Source organism: Paraphaeosphaeria sporulosa (genome assembly GCF_001642045.1).
Source record: "Paraphaeosphaeria sporulosa strain AP3s5-JAC2a unplaced genomic scaffold CC84scaffold_9, whole genome shotgun sequence".
Classification (NCBI taxonomy): domain Eukaryota; kingdom Fungi; phylum Ascomycota; class Dothideomycetes; order Pleosporales; family Didymosphaeriaceae; genus Paraphaeosphaeria; species Paraphaeosphaeria sporulosa.
This window is the reverse complement of record NW_017253368.1, coordinates 512,046-533,322: the sequence shown is the minus strand read 5'-3', so window position 1 is coordinate 533,322 and position 21,277 is coordinate 512,046. Positions and strand designations below refer to the sequence as shown.

General features: G+C 52.1%; 7 protein-coding genes across 7 annotated transcripts; 4 read left to right on the top strand and 3 right to left on the bottom strand.

Annotated features, from left to right (window-relative positions):
- Positions 1-111: 111 nt before the first annotated feature.
- On the top strand, positions 112-3,273 carry CC84DRAFT_1126085 (uncharacterized protein). Its single transcript, XM_018175736.1, has 8 exons — positions 112-277; positions 465-850; positions 903-969; positions 1,021-1,049; positions 1,097-1,194; positions 1,252-2,378; positions 2,427-2,551; positions 2,599-3,273. Exons 1-8 carry the CDS (start codon positions 152-154, stop codon positions 3,014-3,016), a joined length of 2,376 nt encoding a protein of 791 aa, XP_018032416.1. The 5' UTR covers positions 112-151; the 3' UTR covers positions 3,017-3,273.
- Positions 3,274-3,442: 169 nt separating this feature from the next.
- CC84DRAFT_1220414 (uncharacterized protein) lies at positions 3,443-4,652 on the bottom strand (the record flags this gene model as incomplete). Its single annotated transcript, XM_018183165.1, has 3 exons — positions 3,443-3,662; positions 3,718-4,224; positions 4,276-4,652. The coding sequence occupies 3 exons, from the start codon at positions 4,650-4,652 to the stop codon at positions 3,443-3,445; spliced, it is 1,104 nt and encodes a 367-aa protein (XP_018032415.1).
- A 2,679-nt stretch (positions 4,653-7,331) lies between these two features.
- On the top strand, positions 7,332-8,175 carry CC84DRAFT_1262069 (uncharacterized protein; the record flags this gene model as incomplete). Its single annotated transcript, XM_018185124.1, has 3 exons — positions 7,332-7,572; positions 7,625-7,835; positions 7,889-8,175. Exons 1-3 carry the CDS (start codon positions 7,402-7,404, stop codon positions 8,173-8,175), a joined length of 669 nt encoding a protein of 222 aa, XP_018032414.1. The 5' UTR covers positions 7,332-7,401.
- Positions 8,176-9,354: 1,179 nt separating this feature from the next.
- CC84DRAFT_1179008 (uncharacterized protein) lies at positions 9,355-10,518 on the top strand (the record flags this gene model as incomplete). Its single annotated transcript, XM_018180379.1, has 6 exons — positions 9,355-9,512; positions 9,570-9,748; positions 9,805-10,000; positions 10,059-10,195; positions 10,269-10,396; positions 10,450-10,518. 6 exons carry the CDS (start codon positions 9,355-9,357, stop codon positions 10,516-10,518), a joined length of 867 nt encoding a protein of 288 aa, XP_018032413.1.
- Positions 10,519-12,217: 1,699 nt separating this feature from the next.
- CC84DRAFT_1152216 (rhamnogalacturonate lyase-like protein) lies at positions 12,218-14,158 on the bottom strand (the record flags this gene model as incomplete). Its single annotated transcript, XM_018176792.1, has 5 exons — positions 12,218-12,698; positions 12,755-13,189; positions 13,251-13,369; positions 13,423-13,874; positions 13,924-14,158. The coding sequence occupies 5 exons, from the start codon at positions 14,156-14,158 to the stop codon at positions 12,218-12,220; spliced, it is 1,722 nt and encodes a 573-aa protein (XP_018032412.1).
- A 950-nt stretch (positions 14,159-15,108) lies between these two features.
- Positions 15,109-16,856, top strand: CC84DRAFT_1262067 (uncharacterized protein; the record flags this gene model as incomplete). Its single annotated transcript, XM_018185123.1, has 3 exons — positions 15,109-15,431; positions 15,491-16,720; positions 16,769-16,856. The coding sequence occupies 3 exons, from the start codon at positions 15,109-15,111 to the stop codon at positions 16,854-16,856; spliced, it is 1,641 nt and encodes a 546-aa protein (XP_018032411.1).
- Positions 16,857-19,398: 2,542 nt separating this feature from the next.
- On the bottom strand, positions 19,399-20,807 carry CC84DRAFT_1189388 (uncharacterized protein; the record flags this gene model as incomplete). The annotated part of the gene is made up of 2 exons (XM_018181048.1): positions 19,399-20,367; positions 20,421-20,807. 2 exons carry the CDS (start codon positions 20,805-20,807, stop codon positions 19,399-19,401), a joined length of 1,356 nt encoding a protein of 451 aa, XP_018032410.1.
- Between the last annotated feature and the right edge of the window lie 470 nt (positions 20,808-21,277).

The following is a 21,277-nucleotide window of genomic DNA, read 5'->3' as shown; positions in this document are numbered from 1 at the left end:
CCGAACGGGTTGGCAGTCACGATTCTCTCAACATCTTGCTTTGCGCACAATGCCATCAAAACCATCATCGGTCCGCCGGATGGATTTGTCCGACGACTTAGCGCCCCTCGAGGGCACTGTACCCCAGGTTGGAAGGCCGCGGAGACGGCCGATGAACGGTGGGTACCCTTTTTGGCTCAAATGTGAAGCCGACGACCCGAAAGAACTCGCCCGGCAACCACGACGACGCCGTGATGCTAATTCGATCTCAGCTTGTGCAACTTGCAGAGCTCGGAAAGTAAGTGAAACAAGCACCTACGAGCATCGTGTGTCTCCTGCAAATGCAGTTCTGCTGCGAAAAAGTCACGGGCACGAAACAACTCGATCAAAATTGCTCCGCGGTCGAGCTATCGTAGCGCTACCTATACCATAGCTACTTGTGTAGTACCGTGGCGATAATATGCATTCGCTAATCTTGGTAACAGGTCAAATGCGATGAGCGACCGAAGATCTGTTTGAATTGCGAGAAACTATCGTTGACATGCGTGCAACATGGTAGCGACCAACCGTTGGAGAGCCCCATCACGCCCCGTGCGATCACAGGTATTAAGCGCAAGCGGACATTCCGAGTCTGCATCCCTTGTCGCCAGAGTAAGATCAAATGCACAGGAGAAAGACCAATATGTTCAAGATGTAGACAGAAGTCTCTTGCCTGTGCCTACGATGCGGACGCTGCTGAGCCGGCTTGGGTACATGCTGTGACCCCGGTGTCTCATCAACACCCAGACACTCCAAGCGTTTCACCGCCTCGACATGCAAGCAGTGCCCCTTCTCTGGGCCCGCAAGGAGAATACCCTGCCTCGCTATCATGGTATAGTCATTGTCGAACATGCAATAGGATTAAGACTGACGACTGTGTGCAGGCTTTTCGCGAGAGAACTGCCTCCAAGATCTCAGCTACATCAACTTCTGGACGCGTACTTCAACAATGTAAGGCGGCGGGATCATGACTTTTGCACATGATAAAAAATAACTCTGCAGGTGCACCCAATCCGTGTGTTCGCGTTTGTGTGAGTTGATCCAGAACTCTCATATGCCCTACTGACCTTCCATACAGACACAAACCTTCGTTTATGAGGATGCTTGATGAAAGCCTCGTTATCGACAGCGCAAACCGTGCGCTTCTGCACATTATGTGCGCACACGCGGCAAAGTGTAAGTCATTGAATTGGAGTACACCCTTCTCGCCATTGATTGAACCAACACATGCAGTCTACGTACTCGAATACAGCGAATCCACCTCGCATCTTCCCCGGGAAGTGATCCAGGCAGCAGGTAGCCAGTGGGCAAAGATCGCGGAAGAGATGTACTTCTCCGAATACAGTACTATTTCCGTTGTGAAGCTGAAGGTACTTGTATTGCTTCATGACCATGAAGCGCGGCTCGGCAACTATGCAGGATCATTCCTTCTTACTGGCTTGATCGTACGTATGGCGCACGCTCTCCAGATTCATGTGGAATCAGAAGAACAACCGGGTGTCACCAACGATGTATCGCTACGAGAGTCGAGACGAAGGCTGATGTGGGCCTGCTATATGGTCGATGTCTGGGCTGGCAGCGGTGTTGACCAACTAACTATTCTGAATGAGAGGGACATCAAGCTTCAGCTACCTTGCAATGAGAGGCAATTTCTCCTGCAGATTCCACATGTCACCGAAACGTTACGTCCGGGCGAAGTCCTGGACCCCACATCAACAGAAGTCATTCCCGGTCAACCTTGGGAAAATATGGGCATGAGTGCATACTTTGTAAGGATCGCGTACATATGGAAGCGAGTGCTCCGGTACATCAAACATTTGGATGCAGTACACCCGCCTTGGGTACCGAATGGGGAGTTTGAGGCTCTCAATAGAGAGATTGAAGAGTGGAAATACAGTCACCCACAATGGATGTCGTTCTCCTCGGATAATATCTACATCCGTAGAGAGTCTTCCCAGCTAGGCGCACTCTTCATCATCCATTGCATGTATCACCATGTGCTGTGCGACCTGCACCGGATAGCATTGCCGAACCTCTTTAAGATGCGGGAACCTTTCGAATTCCCTCCGGAACAGTTCGGGTTTATGGCCAAGCTGCAGATAACGTGCTTTGAGAACGCGCAAAGAGTGTCGGTCCTTACTTCGACCATTTTGCAGCACGGCGTCAAATACCTCGCCGATCCCATTTTGCCATCTTTTGTCTACAATAGCAGTCGTATAATGTTATACTACATTGCACGCATTCTCGACCGTTCGAAGCACGATGCAGAAACTACAACCACACGTACACTTGAGCTAGTGGAACTCAACAACCGCGCTCTCCGGGCTATGAGCCAAATGTATCCGCTTGCGGAACCTCTCGTATGCTATCTAGACTGGCTTCAAGGCTGTAATCTAACTTTTGCACAGTACGTCACGACCGAACGATGGCTCGATAAGGTGCGCGAAAGTATCGCGAGAGGTGCTCCATTAGATCCATACATACCACCACAGGACCCTGTCGACCCACATGCAGAGGCCAGACCAACTCCAAGGCTAGTACTTTTGCCCTCAATCGATCAAATATACTAATGCATCACAGTATCTGCAGTCCACCAACCCAGGATCCCATGCGGACTGCCGAAACATCACATTTACCAGTCACACGAATGGTACAACGACCTATCAACGATCACTTGAACCCTATGCTCAATGCTTCGACCCCCCCACCGCCAACGACGAACGAATTTGCTACTACAAATACATACCCTTATTCCATCGCAACGTCTTCGGGGCCTATAGCTTTAGATCCGGAAGTGATGCAAGACATTGCGCCGCCGCAGACGGATCAGATAGGCAGCGTATATTATCCGGGTATGGAGAACATCGAGCAGCCAATGTTTGATCTGAACGATCTGCAAAATTTCTTCGAATGGGAGAACAGTGAGAACGGGCCACCTCCAACGGGAGTCGACGGCTTGGGACCTTTGGGGTGGAACAATTTGTCGAGCATGCAGTAAGACGATACCTATTTAATGCGCGACTTCCGACCTTTCTTGGTACTATCCATCCGACTGCATATGAAGCGGGGTTTTGATGCGGAATTTTGCCTGATGGGCTTTGATGAATTGATAGAACATTGATGGCGAGCCGGCGTTGCAGCATGAGTGATTGCCTGACCAAGGCCAAGTTTAGGGTAGGCGCACCTTTGTTCGTAGAGAAAGGTTTCTGTATGACTTCTATGATAGGGATAATGTCAATGGATCCGAGAAACAACCTCTTGAACATGTGCTACATTGCCTGACGACGTGGTACAATGCAAAATGCGTTAACCATATTATCGCGACATTACGGGGCCAAGATAATCCACCCACCACATGCAAATAACTCCGCCGAATGAGAGCTCTTCATCGACTCCATGTAACAGATCAACGACCATCGAATGTTCAAAAGCCAAAGTTACAGTGTCCTGGAGTTGAGCACTTGTCATGCCAAGTGCAAGAACCATCTTTGTCGTCCCAGCGGGAATCTCCCTTGCAGATGTCCCGAGTAAAACAGCCTCCGTCAACGCGTTGCGTGACGCAAAGCACGTCAAAGTCCACCGGAGCGTTCTTGTATGCGTCGATCTTCTGGAGTTCAGGTACCATCTTCCCTCGGACTTGGTCCCTGCGACTGTGTCAGCAAATGCCACTTGAAATGGACGCGAAGAATATATACGAACCAGATTGATGATTGGCTGCCCACACAGTCGAAGGGACCTTCTGTAGTCGCGGCGTCCCACTTGATATTGACGCGCAAGTGGGGGTCTTTGTAGATCCCGACTCTATCGCTAGGCCCGCGAGTGTTCAGGAGTCGCACTTCAATCTGATCGGCGCTGTTGGCAAACTCCCTACACGCTTCAAATCCTCCGCCGAAACCCCGAAGCTGATAGCGGTTCTTGTCACATTCCGTGATCACCTTGAAGACCCCCCACAGCGTGTTGACGAAAAAGTCGCGCAAGTTGGAAGGCATCTCAACACTGGCTACCTTGATACGGATAGCTCCACTTGTACCAGTATTGTAATAAATATTTTCTAGTTTCTTCTCTTCAAGGTAGCTGCACCCATCGCCTACCGCATCTTTAGGGCACAATTCCCAGAGAACGTCTCGAAATCGCGTTGAAAGGTCGATATATGCGGGGGCAAAGGATAGGAAGCTTAGTTTCTGCCAGGTGATGCCCACGTGTTGACTGTATGAAACTGTCAGCATAGCATGGATTCGCTCAGCAGGCAGTACTGACCGTCGCCAACCCACGATGATCACCATCTTGAGGTTGGTCCCGTCAGCAGTGGCAGCGTTGCTCATACCCAAGCCCATAGCCTCTGCCAGAGAGTATGCGCCGGGAACATTGCTCAATTGCGTTCCTGCAGCTTCTATAAGCGGGGGGCGCTTTCGTAGTGCCACAGCGACTGTACCATTGAAAAGGGCTTGTTCGGTCGCGATGATTTGTGCGCCTTCCATGGGACTCACGCCGGAAGCGGCGAAGTTTGCCGCATCGTCAGCGCCGATTCCGAGAGCGTTCCAAGGAGCAAGATTTGGGTCGGTGACGTCGGTGAGAGGTATGGCTAGGGTACACCAGGCAAGTGCGACCAGCATGAGGGCGAAGTAACGCAGCATGTTGGGCGACGTTAAATATCGGATTGCTGGCGGTCGCTGCCGTAGTCTTTGAAGAGGGGTTTTCAGAGAGCGAAGTGGATTGATGGGCGAAACACGCGTTATTTATATGCCTTGTATAGGTACTCCAGGTTTGGAAGTCGCGGTCGAGCCACTCATTCACCTGCGCGGTCATGGCGTCGTGCAGGTCCGACCATGGAATTTTCGATTATGCACCAGAGTCCCAGTGGTTTACTAACCTACCTAAATCCTATCAATGTAGTAGGACTTGGGAATATAACGTACCCTGCTGGCTGCACACAGTTCGCCATAGGATCTGGTCGAGAGTAGAAAAATAAAGGCAGCGAGAAGTACATGTTCGTCGATGTCTTCGGGCTATATCCAACACTAACCGGACGTTTGAGCGCAGGTCCCTTCCAATGCCCCATAAATTCGCATCCAAACAGCAGTATATGGTGATAAAGGATCAATGTACGAGCCTCGCGTTGCAAGAAAGGTTCTGTAGCAGCTCTCTTGCAGCATATCTGGTACTTAGTATCCTCCTAGATCCGCCTGCCTAATGATTTCATTCTCATCAAAGCACAAGATATCCTACGAAGGGCTGTCTGGTAAGTGAAAAGTTGTCAGTGTGGCTATTAACCATGTTTTTCAAATGACCTCGCCCATGGGAATGCTCGCCTATCTGGCGTCTAACAGTGCCATTATTTTTCTGATCGATTCGGTAAGCAGAAGCTCAATTATATGGGCTTCGGACGTGTCGAACGTGACGTGAGAAAAGACAATGATGTAGTTATGATCGATACAAACACGGTCAGTCGTGGGAGCAACAAGTGACAAAATGAAAGTGATTACAAAGATATTATAAAGGGAAAGACAATTTTCGACTTACCACGACTCACTCTGTTTTTTATTGGGCAGCGATCGCAGTCCTTGCTTGTGTCTATCGCTGTTGAGTGACACCACTTCGTGTTTCTCGTCAACAATCAAGGAATTCTGAATAAGACATCAATGGGAACAAATAATGAAACTATCGGATCGCTGAGTAGCATTATGGCTAACAAAAGACACACCGGCAGTCTATAGAATGAAAGACAATGATCACTTTCACCATTACCCATGACTCTTCGAGATCTGCCGGGTGCCACATCTCCCGAATATTTCTGTTATACGCTAGCATCAACGACTAGTCATGGCAAAAGGACCAATATCAAGGCACTCGACTAAAACAATTCAGGTACATCGACTTGCTGTGAAGCAAAGCCTAGTTCACTGGAAGGTAAGATCGAGTTTCGATCGAGATCAAAGTCACAGAGACGCGATGGTAAGAGAAACCGAACAGTTTACCCGCAGTCCGTTCTCCACAGTGCTCCAATCCCGAATTCACCGAATCTCGGCGACTGTACTGAACGATAGGATGCACATGGAGTATTCCCATCGAATGGAAAGATTTGGAGTCTTTGCCCATAGTCATCAATCTCCCAAATTAGGCTTACGCATGTTCGCGTCTACTTCTCCCCATCAATGTCACCATGCTCACTTAAGGGGCACCTATGGCACCACCAAGCAGGTATCACAGGCGCTTTGAACAACGTCTCGCCGACTGTACATGTTCCGTGCGACAATGGTCAATCCCACGGTTATTCCTCGGCGTCCACGAAAAATGCATCTAATCATGCACACAAGCGCTAAGATCGCGTGGCCTGTTTTCTCAGTCGTGTTCCACAGACGCGTTAGAGGCACCTAGGATTGGATGCACGCGAAATCCACATGTCGACGACGTGCTGGGTTTACCTAGGTACCGAGGAAGTTTCCGTACACATGTCTCCCGCGGCGAGCTCGTGACCATATCCGCAGATTGCAACCACAATCCATCTCATACAGTGGTCGACAGCAGGAGCCTGCGCGCATGAGCTAGCTTGCACCGTGCACCATGGATCTGCGGCGAAGCTTCAGTTTGTGGAGAAGTGCAGGGATTCTCCCCATATTCGGCTAACCAAATCGAGATTAGAGCTTGCATGAGCCCCTTTTCCCTGCTGCCAATTTGCGCAATATCTGCGAGGCTGGACGTTACGCCTAAACCTGCCCATATTGCGGCACAGTTTGACCGTTTTGTGTTACTTAATGTTGCTTTGTATTTTCTTGTGTTGCCTCAAGAGTTTTTGTGCATCTTTATATGACTCGCTGTAACGCGCCGTCGCAGACGGCCGATCCACTCTACATCGTAGATCTTCGCGCTCAAACCGCGACTCCAAACTTAACACCTGCCGCTAGAGGAATCGCTCTTCTGAGATTCTCCTCGTGTGACAGTGGGTTCATTTTAGAGTTAGCCAATCCTGTGGGTACCTTAATAAAGACCCTGGTCCACAACAGTGATGCACAGACAACGTTTCCCCCGACCCGCTCTGAGTTACAATACCATTATGTCAGTGGGTCGAGATTCGATCCTGTTGATTGGTGGCACTCCTCTACCACGCCACCAAATCTTTCTTAAGCGGCTCGGTTGCAATATTGCGTTTCCAATTCTTCAAGCAGCTGGCGTCTAATTTCCGAGCAGCCTTGTTCTCGTGGCGTCGATGGCAGAAGGCGCCTGGACATCCGCCTAATTGCATGCGCGAGGAGGCAGTATAAACAGGCCAGTGTAGAATCGCAATCGACCCTGTCCTCATCGCCATCCCTCAGCGTCTCAAACACAGTCGTTCTTGTCTGTATCCACTCTTTTCAGTGCCGACCCTTTACAGTCTTTCTAGTCAAAATGAAGTACACTTTCACCATCGCGGCCCTCGCGGCCCTCACTGCCGCCCAAAGCATCGCCGACCTCCCGTCTTGCTCTTTGTCTTGCGTCGTCTCTGGTGTCTCTAGCATCGGATGCTCGGCCACTGACTTCGAGTGCTCCTGCACCAAGGCGGATCAGCTCACCCCTGCTGTACGTTGTCCCGGGATACGATACGTTGTCACTCAAGCTAACTCAGTGCTAGATCACTCCCTGTGTGCAGAAGGCATGCCCTAGCGCTGCCGACCAGGCGAAGGTCATCACCGTCCTTGAGGGCATCTGCGCTGCCGCTGGCTTCCCCATCAGCGTTCCCGCCCCTGGTGCTTCCAGCTCTGCTGCTCCTGCTCCCACCTCTGCGGCCCCCGAGCCGTCGAAGGAGGCCAGCAGCAGCGTTGCTCCTACCATCCAGACTTCTGGTACGTGGCCGTACTGCCTTCACGCATAGAATCCCAACTAATCTCCTGCACAGCCCCAGCTACGCCTTCCAAGACCGACATCGTCATCTCCAGCACCGGCTACGCTTTCCCCTCCGCCACTGAGGAGTCGTGCGTCGTTGTTACCGTCACCGTCACCAAGACCTCCAGCTCTGTCGTTGCTCCCTACCCAACCAGCCCTGTAGGTACTGGTGTACCGCCTGTTGTTCCCTCTGGCACTGGCTCATACTCCGCTCCTCCGTCCTACTTCACTGGTGCTGCTGCAGGCATGAAGGTGCCCGCCGTCGCCGGTATTTTGGGCTTGGCCGCTCTCGTCTTGTAGATATGAGCTGGAGTGCATGCGAACATGGTAAAACGAATCAGGTGGGGTGGCTGGAGGGCTCGAGACGTGGGTATATAGTAATGTCTAAATACGAGAGCTCATCATAAATCTTTGTTATGACGGCCTGGTGTTCAACTCAATAGCTATGATGTCGAATGTATGTGCGAAAGCAGTGATGAGGAGCAGTTGAAATGATGCAATTTTGATGACAGATGCTGTGCATGCCCAAATCTATAGGCCTACATTACCTGTGATTCGCTTGGTTACATCAACGTCCCACCTCAAACTACCATTGGTTTCTGCCTACCTTGCTCGCCCTTCCATTCCCCCACACCAGCTCCCTGAATACATGCCTGTCGTCCTCTTGCTTCCATCTTTATCATCAGCATTATCCATAGCACACTCGTCCTCCGAGTCATCCCGTCCCTCCGGAATCTCATTCACCTACGTCGCCACTTCTTGGAAATAAGGTCCCTTTTGCAGCACACATTCCCACATTGTCACGATAGAAACGTAACGCAGGGGAGGACAAGGACAAATTTCAGGAGTTTGCGATACGCAATTGCTAATCCATCACTATCCACACCCTGCTTCTGCCTACGCTGTCGTGCCGCAACCTCCCGACTCGGTCTGACGATTTTCTTGCAATGCTGACTTTACGAGAACAGAGCGCCAATCGTATGATATTACAGTTGAAGCAGACGCGCTACGCGGCGTGGCAGCCAAAGGAAATGGGAGATGTACCAGCGTCTTCATGCAATGTATGCGTGGGTTATTGCGTGGGAGGCGCGGTATGCGCATCCCCTCCTACCTACTTTCTAATCTATATGTTCGTGGGTTATTCGGTTGCACTCGTTGATGTCGCCTTTTGTTTTGCGTATGTCTATCTTACCCGCATGGTTCAGCAAGGGCGGATGAGATCTACTCATTCCACAATTCCAAGTCGGCAAACCCGCATACCACGGATAACGCGTCTACCTACTACCAATTACCTGCCCCGCTGACCTAATATAAAACATAATCATGAACCTTCATATTAGCCGTCTCGTGGATCACATTCATTTTGATCATCCCCTGGACTCTTTCTCACGCTCGTTGCAACACGGTACTAACCTTGTTTACTGGTTCTTGATTTGAAGCCATCCTCTCTCTCTCTCTCTTCTGCATTGTGCTGCGAAGATGAAACTATTCGCGTGGATAGTGGCTAGCCTCACGGCTGAATCACTCGCTTTCAAGGCGGAGTTGGTCGCTCCATTGAAAGACCTTCAGAACCTCGCCCCGAGAGCGGAGGAGGCGACTGATTTAATTTCGGGATGGCGCGACTTGGGATGTTGGTCGTACGTAACAGCTCAACAGCTGAGACTGTATACTTACAACTGTTGACAAACACACAGTGACGACGGCGGCAACCTAACGCTCGGTGACCTCACAACTGGAGGTTACGTCTTGCAAAAGGGAGCATTCGTCCAGTTCTATGACACCAGCTCAACGCCAAACTCCCCCGACGTGTGTATGACATACTGCAACAATAACGGATACACCTTCGCAGGTGTTGAGTACGGTTTCGATTGCTGTAAGCTTTGCAATCCCCCATCGAACAGTGTAATGCTGAGCTAACGCTTTGACTAGTGTGTTCCAGCCGTGCCCCGGACACCGCCCGCTCCGGCCAAACAGGATGTAATGTGGCCTGTCCGAATCCTAACGGTGCTCAAACATGTGGTGGCGGAAACCGCATTCAGATCTACACTAATGACAAACCATACCCCTACTCGCAACCGAAGACCTCGGGGCTCCAGACGAATTGGAGCTATCAAGGTTGCTACACGTATGTATATCCAACGCGCCTCGTTGACAGACAATTAGGCGCTGATTATCTGGCGTAGCACCTCGGGATCCTCCCGCGTCCTCGTTGCTGACTCCACAAACTTGCAAAGTTCTGGAAACGGCGCTACCCAATGCATTGACTACTGCAATGGAAAAGGATACAGCCTTGCAGGTACTGGCAACGGATATGAATGTTGTGAGTCACCGTCGCCTTTACCCCAGGTGCACAAGTGTCCTGTTGGAGGCTAAACACGAAAAATCAAATGCAGGGTGCGATAATGCGATCCAAGGTGGAAATTCCCTCGACTCGACCCCAAATCAGTGCGTGCAACCATGTGCGCAGAATACGGGAGAGGGATGTGGCAGCCCTCAACGCCAGGCCGTGTATGCCAGACAGGTGCGTCCAATTTCTTATTGTGTTTGTGTGCTGTGCTTGCGCATGTATATTAGACAGAAAGATACTGCGGAGGAGGAGAAATCCAACTTCTGGCACCTGGTGTTCCCCCTATTGTGCAGTGATGTCCGCCTCCCGTCCCCACACACATTTGATCCGCACATAGCAGTCACCACCACGATGCTCATCTACACGACCGAAATATTTGTTCACCTAAGCTATGTCCCTTTACCAGCCTACAGTTCCACTTTTATATCACATCATATATTCGTTGCTCGAAATTGAATGAATACGCAGAATTTCTATTACTTGGAGAGTTATTTGAACATTGGTGTGTTGGGTCGTCGCAATGTCGCCCGTTCGCAGATTAGAATTGTGATTGCCTTTGCTGTTTAGAGCGGATATGGTAGAGCTACCTAAAGCCTTTCACCTGCAGAAGCATGAACGTATCAGTGGTCATTTCCAGTCTAAACTATGCTTGTGTGGATTCGAATACCTCAGCTCTGTGCCATTACATATGTTGCCATGACGTCTCTGGTGATAGCTAAGTGAGGCGCTGTTTAGTACCTTCCTGTCCATCCTACAGGCAAAACGACTTTTCTGGATCATGCCTACAGAGAATCAAGGGAATAAGGGTCGGGAGGGCCTTGAAAATGATTTTCGATATTCTGGTACGCTGTATCGAACTGAACATCATTGCCATCACTCCCGAGGATTTGTAGAGGATAACCAGAAGCGGCCGCATACATTCGAGGCGCGACCCGCCAGTCCGTGTATGCCCGACCTTGGGACGCAGCCGAGTCTGCGACACTGAGTACATTCAGAAATGCATTGCGATGTTCGTTCGCGATATCTTCCCAGACCCCGAAATGTACGGTGACTCGACGTCGGGGCTGGACTTCAGTCTGTAGAGCTAACAGCATGTCGGTGACCTCTTGTAGGCGCAATGCAAGTGCACGAAGCTGTACCTTCATAAGGGAGCCATTGTCCCAAGAAGACCCAAAACCCTTCATGTAGAATGAGTAGAACTAAAGATGTACATTTTTTCATGTAAGCCAGAGCTGTAAGGCTCGTGAAGGTCTCAGGTGTCAGCTCCGAACACTTCTTCTGCTGGATGAGTGCCCAAGCGAAATCGATCTAATATTTGCGCGAAGGGTGTTGAAGCCACGGTTATGGTGGAAGCCAGGGTTATAAGTGAACTGCCTCTGCGTCCGCGCGAAGCCGTTCGGAGGATATGGACGCTGCACAATCTGATAGAAGTTCTGTAAAGTTAATGCTCTTAATGGTCTGCTTGAGTTCGAGACGCTTTGAGGCCGCCTCCCTTGTCCAAGCTCGGTGCGTCGAAATAGGGGCTTTCGAACATCGGGAGGTACTCAAAATTGACGCTCTGAACGTAGTTGGTCGTGGCAGTGTTGCCTGAATACCCGTTAGCCGATCGAGTAACGCTCGTCACCAAAGGACCGCGCGGCGAGAAAGAGCCCGTGGTGCCCGAGGTAGCAACACGGTGCTCGGCATCGTCGCGCGTGGTGTTTACATGCTCTTCCAGCGTCATCTGAGCGACGAGTGCGAGCGCTTGAGAGAATGTAGATGCCGGACCGTCCGTCGATGAAGGGCAATTGGGATCCAGTTCAAATCGAAGGCAAAACTGCCTTGATTGGAAGTAGGGTTTAGTGAGTTGGGAGAAAATTTCAATGGTAGGGCTTTTGACCCCTTTTTAGCAGTAGTTGGTCGCAGCAATGATGTTGAACGTTGTGCGAGTACAGGACGTAGTGCCTAGCTTGGCGACCACAGATTCACTTGTCGAATTGCATAGTTCATATATAATCATACCCACTCTAGCGCCACGCTGTCCCACAGCCAGCCTCGCCATTTAGTGCTCTCCGTAACAGCAATGTCGAGCTTATTCTCGCCAACCTTCAGCAGCTCCTTCTTCACGTCCCATTGAAGGTTCCTCCACTCTCCAGCTTGAGTTGCTCCGCGGTAGGTGTCTTGGCTGCTCACCAGTAGCACAGCATTCGACGAGATATTTCCGATCTTCTCATTGTTGACCAAGATGTTTGACTTTGTTCCGCTAGAAAAACCGGCAAGCGATGTGTACAGCTTTGCGCCTGTAGCAGATTCTGGGATGCTCTTGAGGTTGAAGTTGATGGACCAGACACCGAGGTTTGATTGTCCAAAATACCAGTCACTGCTGTGCGACTTGCCGACAGTGTATGTAAGATTGCCAGGAGTCTTAGCAATGCGACCATGCTCGAACGGGGTTGGGCCGGAGAGTGCGAAACCTCTCGACGTACGATCGAAATCACTTCGCGGATTAGTATACGAAGCAATGCTCCTGAGGACCTCGCATGTTGGACTTACCCAATCTGGAAGATACTTTTGCTCTTGTCGGTGACAGTCCATTTGAGGGACTTGAGGTCTGTCTTCTTGCGCTTGGAAACGACAACATCGTTCTGCACAAACGACGTCTTCACATCGGCAATATTCCCACCGTTGCCCCATGCATACAAGCCGTATGTACCAGTCCGCACATTCTCGATAGTGAATCGACCTTGCTTGTCGGCGTATGCAGTGTAATAGTAGTCCTTGCCTTGGTCGGCCGCGCTGAGGGCAGAATTGCTGTCTCCGAGGAATACGGCAGCCCCAGAGGCCGGTCGCCCATCGCTGAGGACCAACTTTCCAGATACTGAGCCACGAGACTGGTATGCGGCGTCCTTGAACCACTCATAAGGCCACGATTTATCCTCCTTCTTCCAACGGTTGTCGGCATCAGCCTTGTTGCCATCATTCAGGTACCTGGAGAATAACATTAGCATTGCGTTCGACATGTATGCCGATGTTCATAAGGGCGTCTCACCATAGCCATGGGCCCCAAGTCTTGCCATCTGTAAAATTGTCGCTGGATCGAGCGAGGTAATGAGTACCATGTATCATGTTCAATTGAACAGCGTCGCCAGTCTTGGACTCGCGATGGACCTTTGATGTTCATTAGTAATTCTCTGGTTCACGCAATTGAGCGTACGGCATACCATAAGCTCTTGCTTCAAGTGATCTCCGTTGTAGTAGTCTTTGCCCGGATTGATGTACCAGCTTCCAACCTCGTCTCCATAGACACCGTAGTATGTTTGGTCTCTGACAAAAGCTGACCAGTCGTACTTGGTTAGGAATGTACCGTCTGCCTTCTGCCAGGTTTCATCCTGAACATTTGTCGCAGCTGCGTACTCGGACAAAGGCGGCAATTGTCCATCTTTGACATTCGTGTGGCCGTTAGGGAACGAAACGTTGTCCAATCGCCATAGCGTTCGAAATTCCCCAAGTGTGGGGAGAGCGTGGTTTACAAAGTATTGGTACGCCCCTGCAAGATCGTCATGGATGACCCAATGGAAGTCACCTTCTTTCGCGGTGAATTTGATGTTGATCCAATCCTTCCCGGAGTCGGCGATTGCTGCAGAGGTCCAGTTGAGATCAGACGCCGCACCGTCTGGGTGAAATTTAGCTGCATACGCTTATTGTAGCCTGACAAAACTCACTGTAGCTAACGTAGTGGCCAGTGGCCGTTGGACCGACACGATCTTTCCCCTTATACCAGAGCTTAACGCCATATTGGCGACCTTGCGTCATGTTCCAGATGCCATTCCCGATGACCCAAGTCGAGTTGCCCAAATCTTTGAGGAAGCTCTTGGGCTTTGGCGCCCTCGGTTCTGCAGGCGCGGCAGAAGCGCACAACGCGAGCGCAGCGACACCGGCAAGCTGGAAAAGACCCATTGTGGAGTGAACAGATGGGGATAGCTCCTCGTGGAGGTACACAAGATTGGATCGTGCCCAGATGTTCTTATACCATTATGGACACCCCTGCAAGAATATAGCTGGGGCGATGCTGCTCGGTGGTATCTAGCCCGACCAATAATGCGCTTGCCACTAGTTTCGCGGGGCCCCGTACTGATCGACCGGGGGATGGGAAACTAAACATTAATCCTGCAATCGGAGGGAGCATATCTCCGAGAACGAGGGATAATACTTGATCATTTCCGGCATTGACTCGTGGATGGGTTAGACGCGTACGTGCAGATGACCCGAAAACCAGGTCGCTGTGCGCACCGTGACTTCTCCAGGGGCAGTGTTGCGGACCGAAAGCAATGATGGATGCTTGTATATATAAAAAAAATAAGAAGGATTCTCAGATGTAGGAGTAATGAAGAAAGCTGGGAGAATAGAGAAAGTAAGAAGTGATAAGGACCGTGTGGGTCTCGCGCCAAGAGGAAGGTGGAGTGTAGTGCGAGGAACACGCGAATGACCACTTCAACATTTCACTCGCTTCTAGGTATAGAATTCTACATATACACAAGTTACCCGCGTTGTTTTGTTATATCCACGAGTTTGCAACCGGGGAGATACTGAAGTCAGCAAATGCATAGCTCTCAAAATTGACAGCTCGCAGACTTTGGTTGTGGTGCCTTGGAATGTGTGCGTGGAAAGTGCCTCGGTTGCGGCGCTACCCACCGTTCTAAGAGCGGATGATGCCCCAAATCATCAAAACCCGCTCTAGCTATCAAGACCCTTGCGGATAACTTGCCTTAGCAACTCGACCGTTGGATTGGCACGTCACCGCCGATTCCGCTAATCAACTATAAGATGCTGGCGTCCTTGTGCCGCCTCAAAGCTTCCGTGCGCCGCTTCGACAACATCCTCCATCGCATATTGACATACCGTCCAAGATGAAGGCTGCACTCGCGCTGGGGAGAGCAATTGCATTGAGCGCCGTCTCGGGAACAGTGAAAGCGAAAACTGTGGGCAACGGGAGCAAAAATGCCGCCACGCAGCTCCTACGGGAGTCTATGAGCTGGATGGACATGTACTACGACACCGAAGCAGGGTATCTCTACAACCTCGATTCAAAGGCGCTCCTCCACGACACTCGCTCATCTGCCTGGTACGCTGCAGGCTTGCTCGCTAGAAACGAAGGGGATGACGCAGAACAAGCCGCAAAAATTGTGGAGAACATCATCGTGGGACAGCACAAGAACGTGAGCTCCCAGTGGTGAGTATTCAAGTCAAATTGCGGCAAGGTGTTATGCAGTTGATGATAATTGATTACAGGTACGGAGACTACCAAATCTACCCGGAAGAACCCACAGTAGGAACGTCCGAATACCCGCCCGTCATATATAATTCTTGGGATCCTAATTGGCGAGGCTTCGTCGGAACGACATTTGTCCTCATGCTTGAAGAATTCTCGCATCTGATCCCGCATGACACACAAACTCGCATACTGGAGAGCCTGCACAATGCGACCGTGGGCGACACCTACCGTGTCGGCGGCGTAGATGATGACAACCTCTACCCATCGTACAGCAACCCGGCCATTATGCGCGCTTTTATGTCCGGCTGGGTAGGCCGCAGGCTCAATGACTCCAACATGACTATATCCGGCGAAGCCTACGCCAAAGATATCATTACCCTATTCGACCGTGCGGATACCCTGTCGGAATTCAACTCTGGGACATATGCAGGTGTCAGTTTGTACGCGCTCACATTGTGGGCGAAGTACCTTCCGCAGTCTTCCCTAATGGGTCAACATGGCGCGACCATGATAGGAAAAACATGGGAAAAGCTGGGACAGCTGTATAATGCCAATCTCAAGAACGTCGCGGGACCGTGGGACCGATCATATGGATACGACATGAACCGTTATCTCAGCATTCTTGCATTGCAGATCTGGACACTGGTGGGGAAGGACAATGCGCCGATCAACGCAAAGCCTTGGACTATGGGTCATAAGGACGACTTCGCTATCAGCCCACTGGTTGCTATTCTCGCACCATTTCACAATACGCTGGTTTCGAATGACACGCTCCTCGCGTTGCATACCTTCCCAGGTACCCACACTGTGTCAACTTCAGCGTTTTCTCCGCCATGGGATACCTACCCCCGGAATATCACAGCATGGCTCTCGCAGAACCTGACTATCGGCGCAGAAACTTTCTCGGAGAAGGTGATTGGTGGACCGGCGAAGAACCCGTCGAGCTTCAATCCGGCAGTCGTGCAATGGAGCAGGAAAGATGGCAGCGTCGGTTGGCTCACCTTGTATGCTCAGGTCGAAGAGCTGCGCGCTGTAGCGAGCGACAGCACTCTAGATCTCGAGTATCCAAAGGGCAACCAAACCAGCACCTTCACGTTTCTGGTCGGGACAAACTCACGCAGCGGGAAGAGGGACGTTGCAAGCTGGAGCGATGTCGAGGGCATCAAGGTCAGTGTCAATGGTACAGTGGATATGGACTACAGTGTCGCGTTCGCGGGATATGTCGGGGGGTCAGGGAAAACGATCAAGTAAGTTCTACACCTTGGTGTTGATAGACTGATTGCTAATTATTTCAGTGACTTCGAATTCTGGAACTTTACCTATGGCATGCCCGAAGGTAGTGGAAAGCTACCACAGATTTCGCTCAGTTTTGAGCTAGAGTAAAATACGCTTTCCCGTGAAGCATTCCACCCCTGGTTGGCTAGCTACCGCTGGCATGTCGACATTGTTGCATTGGCACAAATCAAAGAAATTTCATCCCTGATGTAACATGACTTCACGAACTTGAGTAACTTAGGCAACTTTAAGTAACTAGAGTCAGAAGTGATATTGTGTCGCCGTTGTTCACGTTGACGTGAGAGATGGGCAAGCCTCGGCGGCCGATGCTTGCACGCCAACGCCACTTTAATTTGATCTCGTTCCGCCCAACGTTCGTTTGATGACTTTCAATCATAACGAAAGTAGTTCAGAGCCAGAATCACCTTGTACGACGCCCCGCTCCGTGAAGATCTTGAATTATGCCTTGTCCTAGGTGTGGGGCTGTGGTCTGCCGAGAAGAACGGTACAATCAAATGCGCATGCTTCCAGGTTTCCCAGCACCTGTACGATTTCGTGGATACCATGTGGAAATCCGAAGCCAGATTTCGCGCGCTTGACGCAGTTTGGCGAACAGATCATGATTTTGAGAAGGAAAACGAAGCCGCGCAGTCAGGAACACCGTGGTGGATCGATGCCATCTGCATTGATCGGTCAAATGTCGATCAAAGAAAGAGCAGGTTCCGCGCATGTCCGATATGTACTCTGCAGCCGGCAGAGTCTGGGTGTGGTTCGGTAAACCCGAAGAAGTCTTCCCACCTGATACCGAAATCGATGTATTGCTGGAAGTGCTCAATCTCGCTGGTCACGACAGCAAACGGGACGCTTCAGATCGCGAGTCTTTTATGGCGCAGATTGCTCGTCTCGAATCCTCCCAAGCATAGCCAGACGTCTGCCAGGAGATACCATCATTTGAAGGCGGAAAAGGATTAGAATCGATTAAGCCCCTTGTGCCAGACGTTGCTGGTAGAAGTACCGCATATGTCCACGCCTTGCCATATAGGAAATGCCTTCTCGATCTCTTTGCACAATAAGATGCCCTCGCACGCCACGCGTACTTCACGCGTAGTTGGATCGTCTAAGAATCTGTCCTTGCCAAGCGCATGCCCATAGTTGAGGAAGTCACCATCGTTTGAGGGACGAGAGATCTTTGCTAATTCCATTTCATGGGGGCTTTGACCGAGGCAGGGTCCATCCGCCTGTGCCTAAAGTGCACGTACAGTGTTCAGCTGAGTTCGGACGTGAACGGCTGAGCGAGAAAGATCTCTTCGATACTAGGCTGATACACAAATTATCCCGAATCATACTGACTCTGAATCTTCACCTTGAGGTGCTCAAGCATCACCCGGTCATGCTGATGAAAGTACACTTCTCACACGCACTGTTTTACCACACACTACAAATCTGGTCGGACTCCTCCTCTGAACTATCCTGAATACCCTCATCGTAATACATTCCGCCATACCAGTACTACGCTACTGCACCCCGTAACATTGACGTACACAAGTCCACATCCCACTAGTTTGGATAGCTCACAGACTACCCTCTCACCACCAACCTCCGCCCAAAACTCACAACAAACATCGCCACATCTCTCACACCCTCGCACCTGCTGGTGCCCCGCCTCCCGCTCGCACCGTACCCATCGTCTACCCCAACAACGCCGCATCGCACGCCACGAGACGCGAGCCCCAACACGCGATCCTCGCCCACCCAGCGATGCGGAAGCCAGGCACACACCCCCGTGAAGCCCCGGGTGCAGCACCACGCATTCTCCCCAGCGCAACGCACCCGGATCCTCCCACCGACCCAGATGCCCAGCCGGCAGATCCGGTTTGTGGTCCTACCATCCCATCTCCAACGCTACGTGCAGTTGGCGACGGCTCGCGATCCCGCCGTCGCGCTCTACCGCGAGACCCTGCATAAGCGCGGGACGACCCCAGTCCGCAAAGGCAAAGACAGCCAGGAACGGAGGAGAAACCTAGTCGGTACCAAACCAGGCTGTTCATTGTCGTACGCGTCGACTGCCGGGACGGGTTAGACGCGAGGCGCGGCGGCCAATCGCGAGCGTGCGCTCGTGTGCTCGTTTGCACCGCTGAGCGCGTGGGCGTCGTCACGCCAGTGCTTACACTTGCACCTCGTCTGCTGTTCAGCACTGCAACGCTGCGGACTCGAAGCTCCTTCTTCCACCCTGCGCGGCACGCACATTTCGACAAGTCTCGGATGTAGGGAGATGTAGGGAGTAAAGAATCATAATCATTAGTGCGTGGTAATAACGATTAGTTAGGAATGCACAGAAGGGTATGTACAGCGACCGCGTCTTGAGGTCTGTACAGCCCTCTGCATCTCCAATGGGTATCCAAATCCAGTCCAGTCCGAGAAAAAAGCAAGAGCAGGACGTGCGAAGCGGATCGAGTCGAAACAAAACGCACTGTATGCGCGCTCCAGATGCAGAAAGAAAAGGCGTTATGCAACACCGCCACCAATGTTCTTCTCCGCTATGCTTCGCTGCAGACATGCACACACATCCTCGACAGGTCCATTACATCCGTAGACCACCGCACCGAGACGAAGATATCGAAAAGCCAGACCCGAAAGCAACGTCTCAGCGCTACTGAAACAGCGCCCCCTTCCCCCTGGCCGTCTCCGTCTCCCAAGACGACCCCTCCTCGTCCTCTCCCTCCAGAAACAGCGCCCTCCGCTCCGGCTTGTGGATCCGCACGCACCACAAAAAGTAATCTTCTACGGGCAGCAGATTCAGCAGCACGCGGTTCCCCGTCCAGGCGAGGCCACACACGCACGCGCCCGCCACCGCATCGAGGATGAAGTGGTTCGCAGTCGCAATGATAGCGATCAGAATGATAGTCGGGTAGGCAACCCCGATGGCGAGACACGCGAGGCGGCGCGGGGCAGGCATTCTGACGCGCAGACGGAGCAGCGGGAGCGCAAACGAGCGGGATCGGCGGTGCTGCGGGGCAAGCGGGATGGAGGCGATGGTCAGGCCAATGAGGAGGGAGTAGCCGAAGTGCAGTGAGGGCATCGCGGCGTACTGGTTGCAGAACTTGTTCTGCGTCCAGACGGAGGACTCGCCTTCGGCGCCGTGCACCGTGTCGACGAAGCCGAAGGCGCGGGCTTCCTTGCCGACGGCACCGGGGACGTTGGGGTCCGAGAGAAGCCGCGGCGGCATGCAGGGCCAGAGGGTGAAGACGATGAAAGCGAGGAGGTTGCAGACGGCCATGGTGCGGCGGCGGGCGGCGTAGAGGCGGGGGCCTGCGGGAGAGCCGTTGGCTTCCCCGAGGGGTTTGTTGGGGAGCGGGAGGTCGAGGTGGTTCCGCGTGGTGGTGTAGTAGAAGAGCCAGACGAGGAAGAGGATGGTGCCGGGGATGTGGATGAAGGAGTAGATGCGGTTGGTCCAGTGGAGGAGGAAGGGGTGCTGCAGGAACCAGTGCTGGATATCGAGCTCGTGGAAGATGTGGAGACGCTGCTCGATGTGGATGAGGGTGAGGGCGTGTTGGCGGGCTACGTCGACGGTCTCGTCGACGAGGGTGAGCGCGGTGAAAGCACGTCCGAGCTGGTAAACCTGCGAGGAGTAAGTATCCAAGGCTCAGATGATGGTGGTGTAGGCAGACTTACCCAGTATATCAACGCCCAATACCATGCCTCGACGAGAAAGGGGAACTTCTGCAGCAGCCGGCTCAAGAAGTAGTCCTCGAATCTCCGCGTATTGGGCGAAACCACCTCTTTCCGGAACCCAAAGACCCGCACCTCGCGTTTCCTCCAGTGCGGTACCTGCTCGGCAAGCAGCGACGGAGAAGAAGCTCGGTAGCCATCCAACAGCGATGCGCTGGAGCGCGGGCTGGAGCGGCCAGACTCGACAGAGCCGTCGGGCGACGTCGATCGCGAGCTCGTGTGGTTTCTACTGCGGTCGAAGATGCGATATCTTGTGTTTCGGTTGACCCAAGTGCCGCCGAACAGCAGGGTCACGACGACCAGCGGCTCCATAAACGCTCCGACACCCATGGTGGCAGAAGGGCAGAAGTGAAAAGCTGGGCAGCAGTCGGGGGGAAAGAAGCTGCTTCTTGCGCACGCGACCTCTCGGATTCCCGCAGCAATCGGTGGCAGGTGGCGCAACAGGTGTGATCTTCCGTGGGGTAAACAAGGGTAGCTGAACCCGGGGCGGTGGGCGGTGTTGTCACTTGGTTGGCGCTGCCTCGCAGAGTGTTGATGTTGGCAACGAACTTGGAGGAGAAAAAGGATAGGAGCGCAAAGCAATGCAAGACCAGAATGCCACGAGGTGGAGACGTAAGGGATTAGCATCTACTGGCTCACCCGCGATCTCTGGCAGCGTCTTGCTCGATGTCGGAACACACGGAAGGCGCACACTAGGGCAGCGGCGACTAGGTAGCGGCGCGGGCTGCAGGCAAGTCTTGCACCCGACAACGCGAAGATTGGTCCGTCCCGTTCTGTAACTGCGTCATCGTTTATTCGTC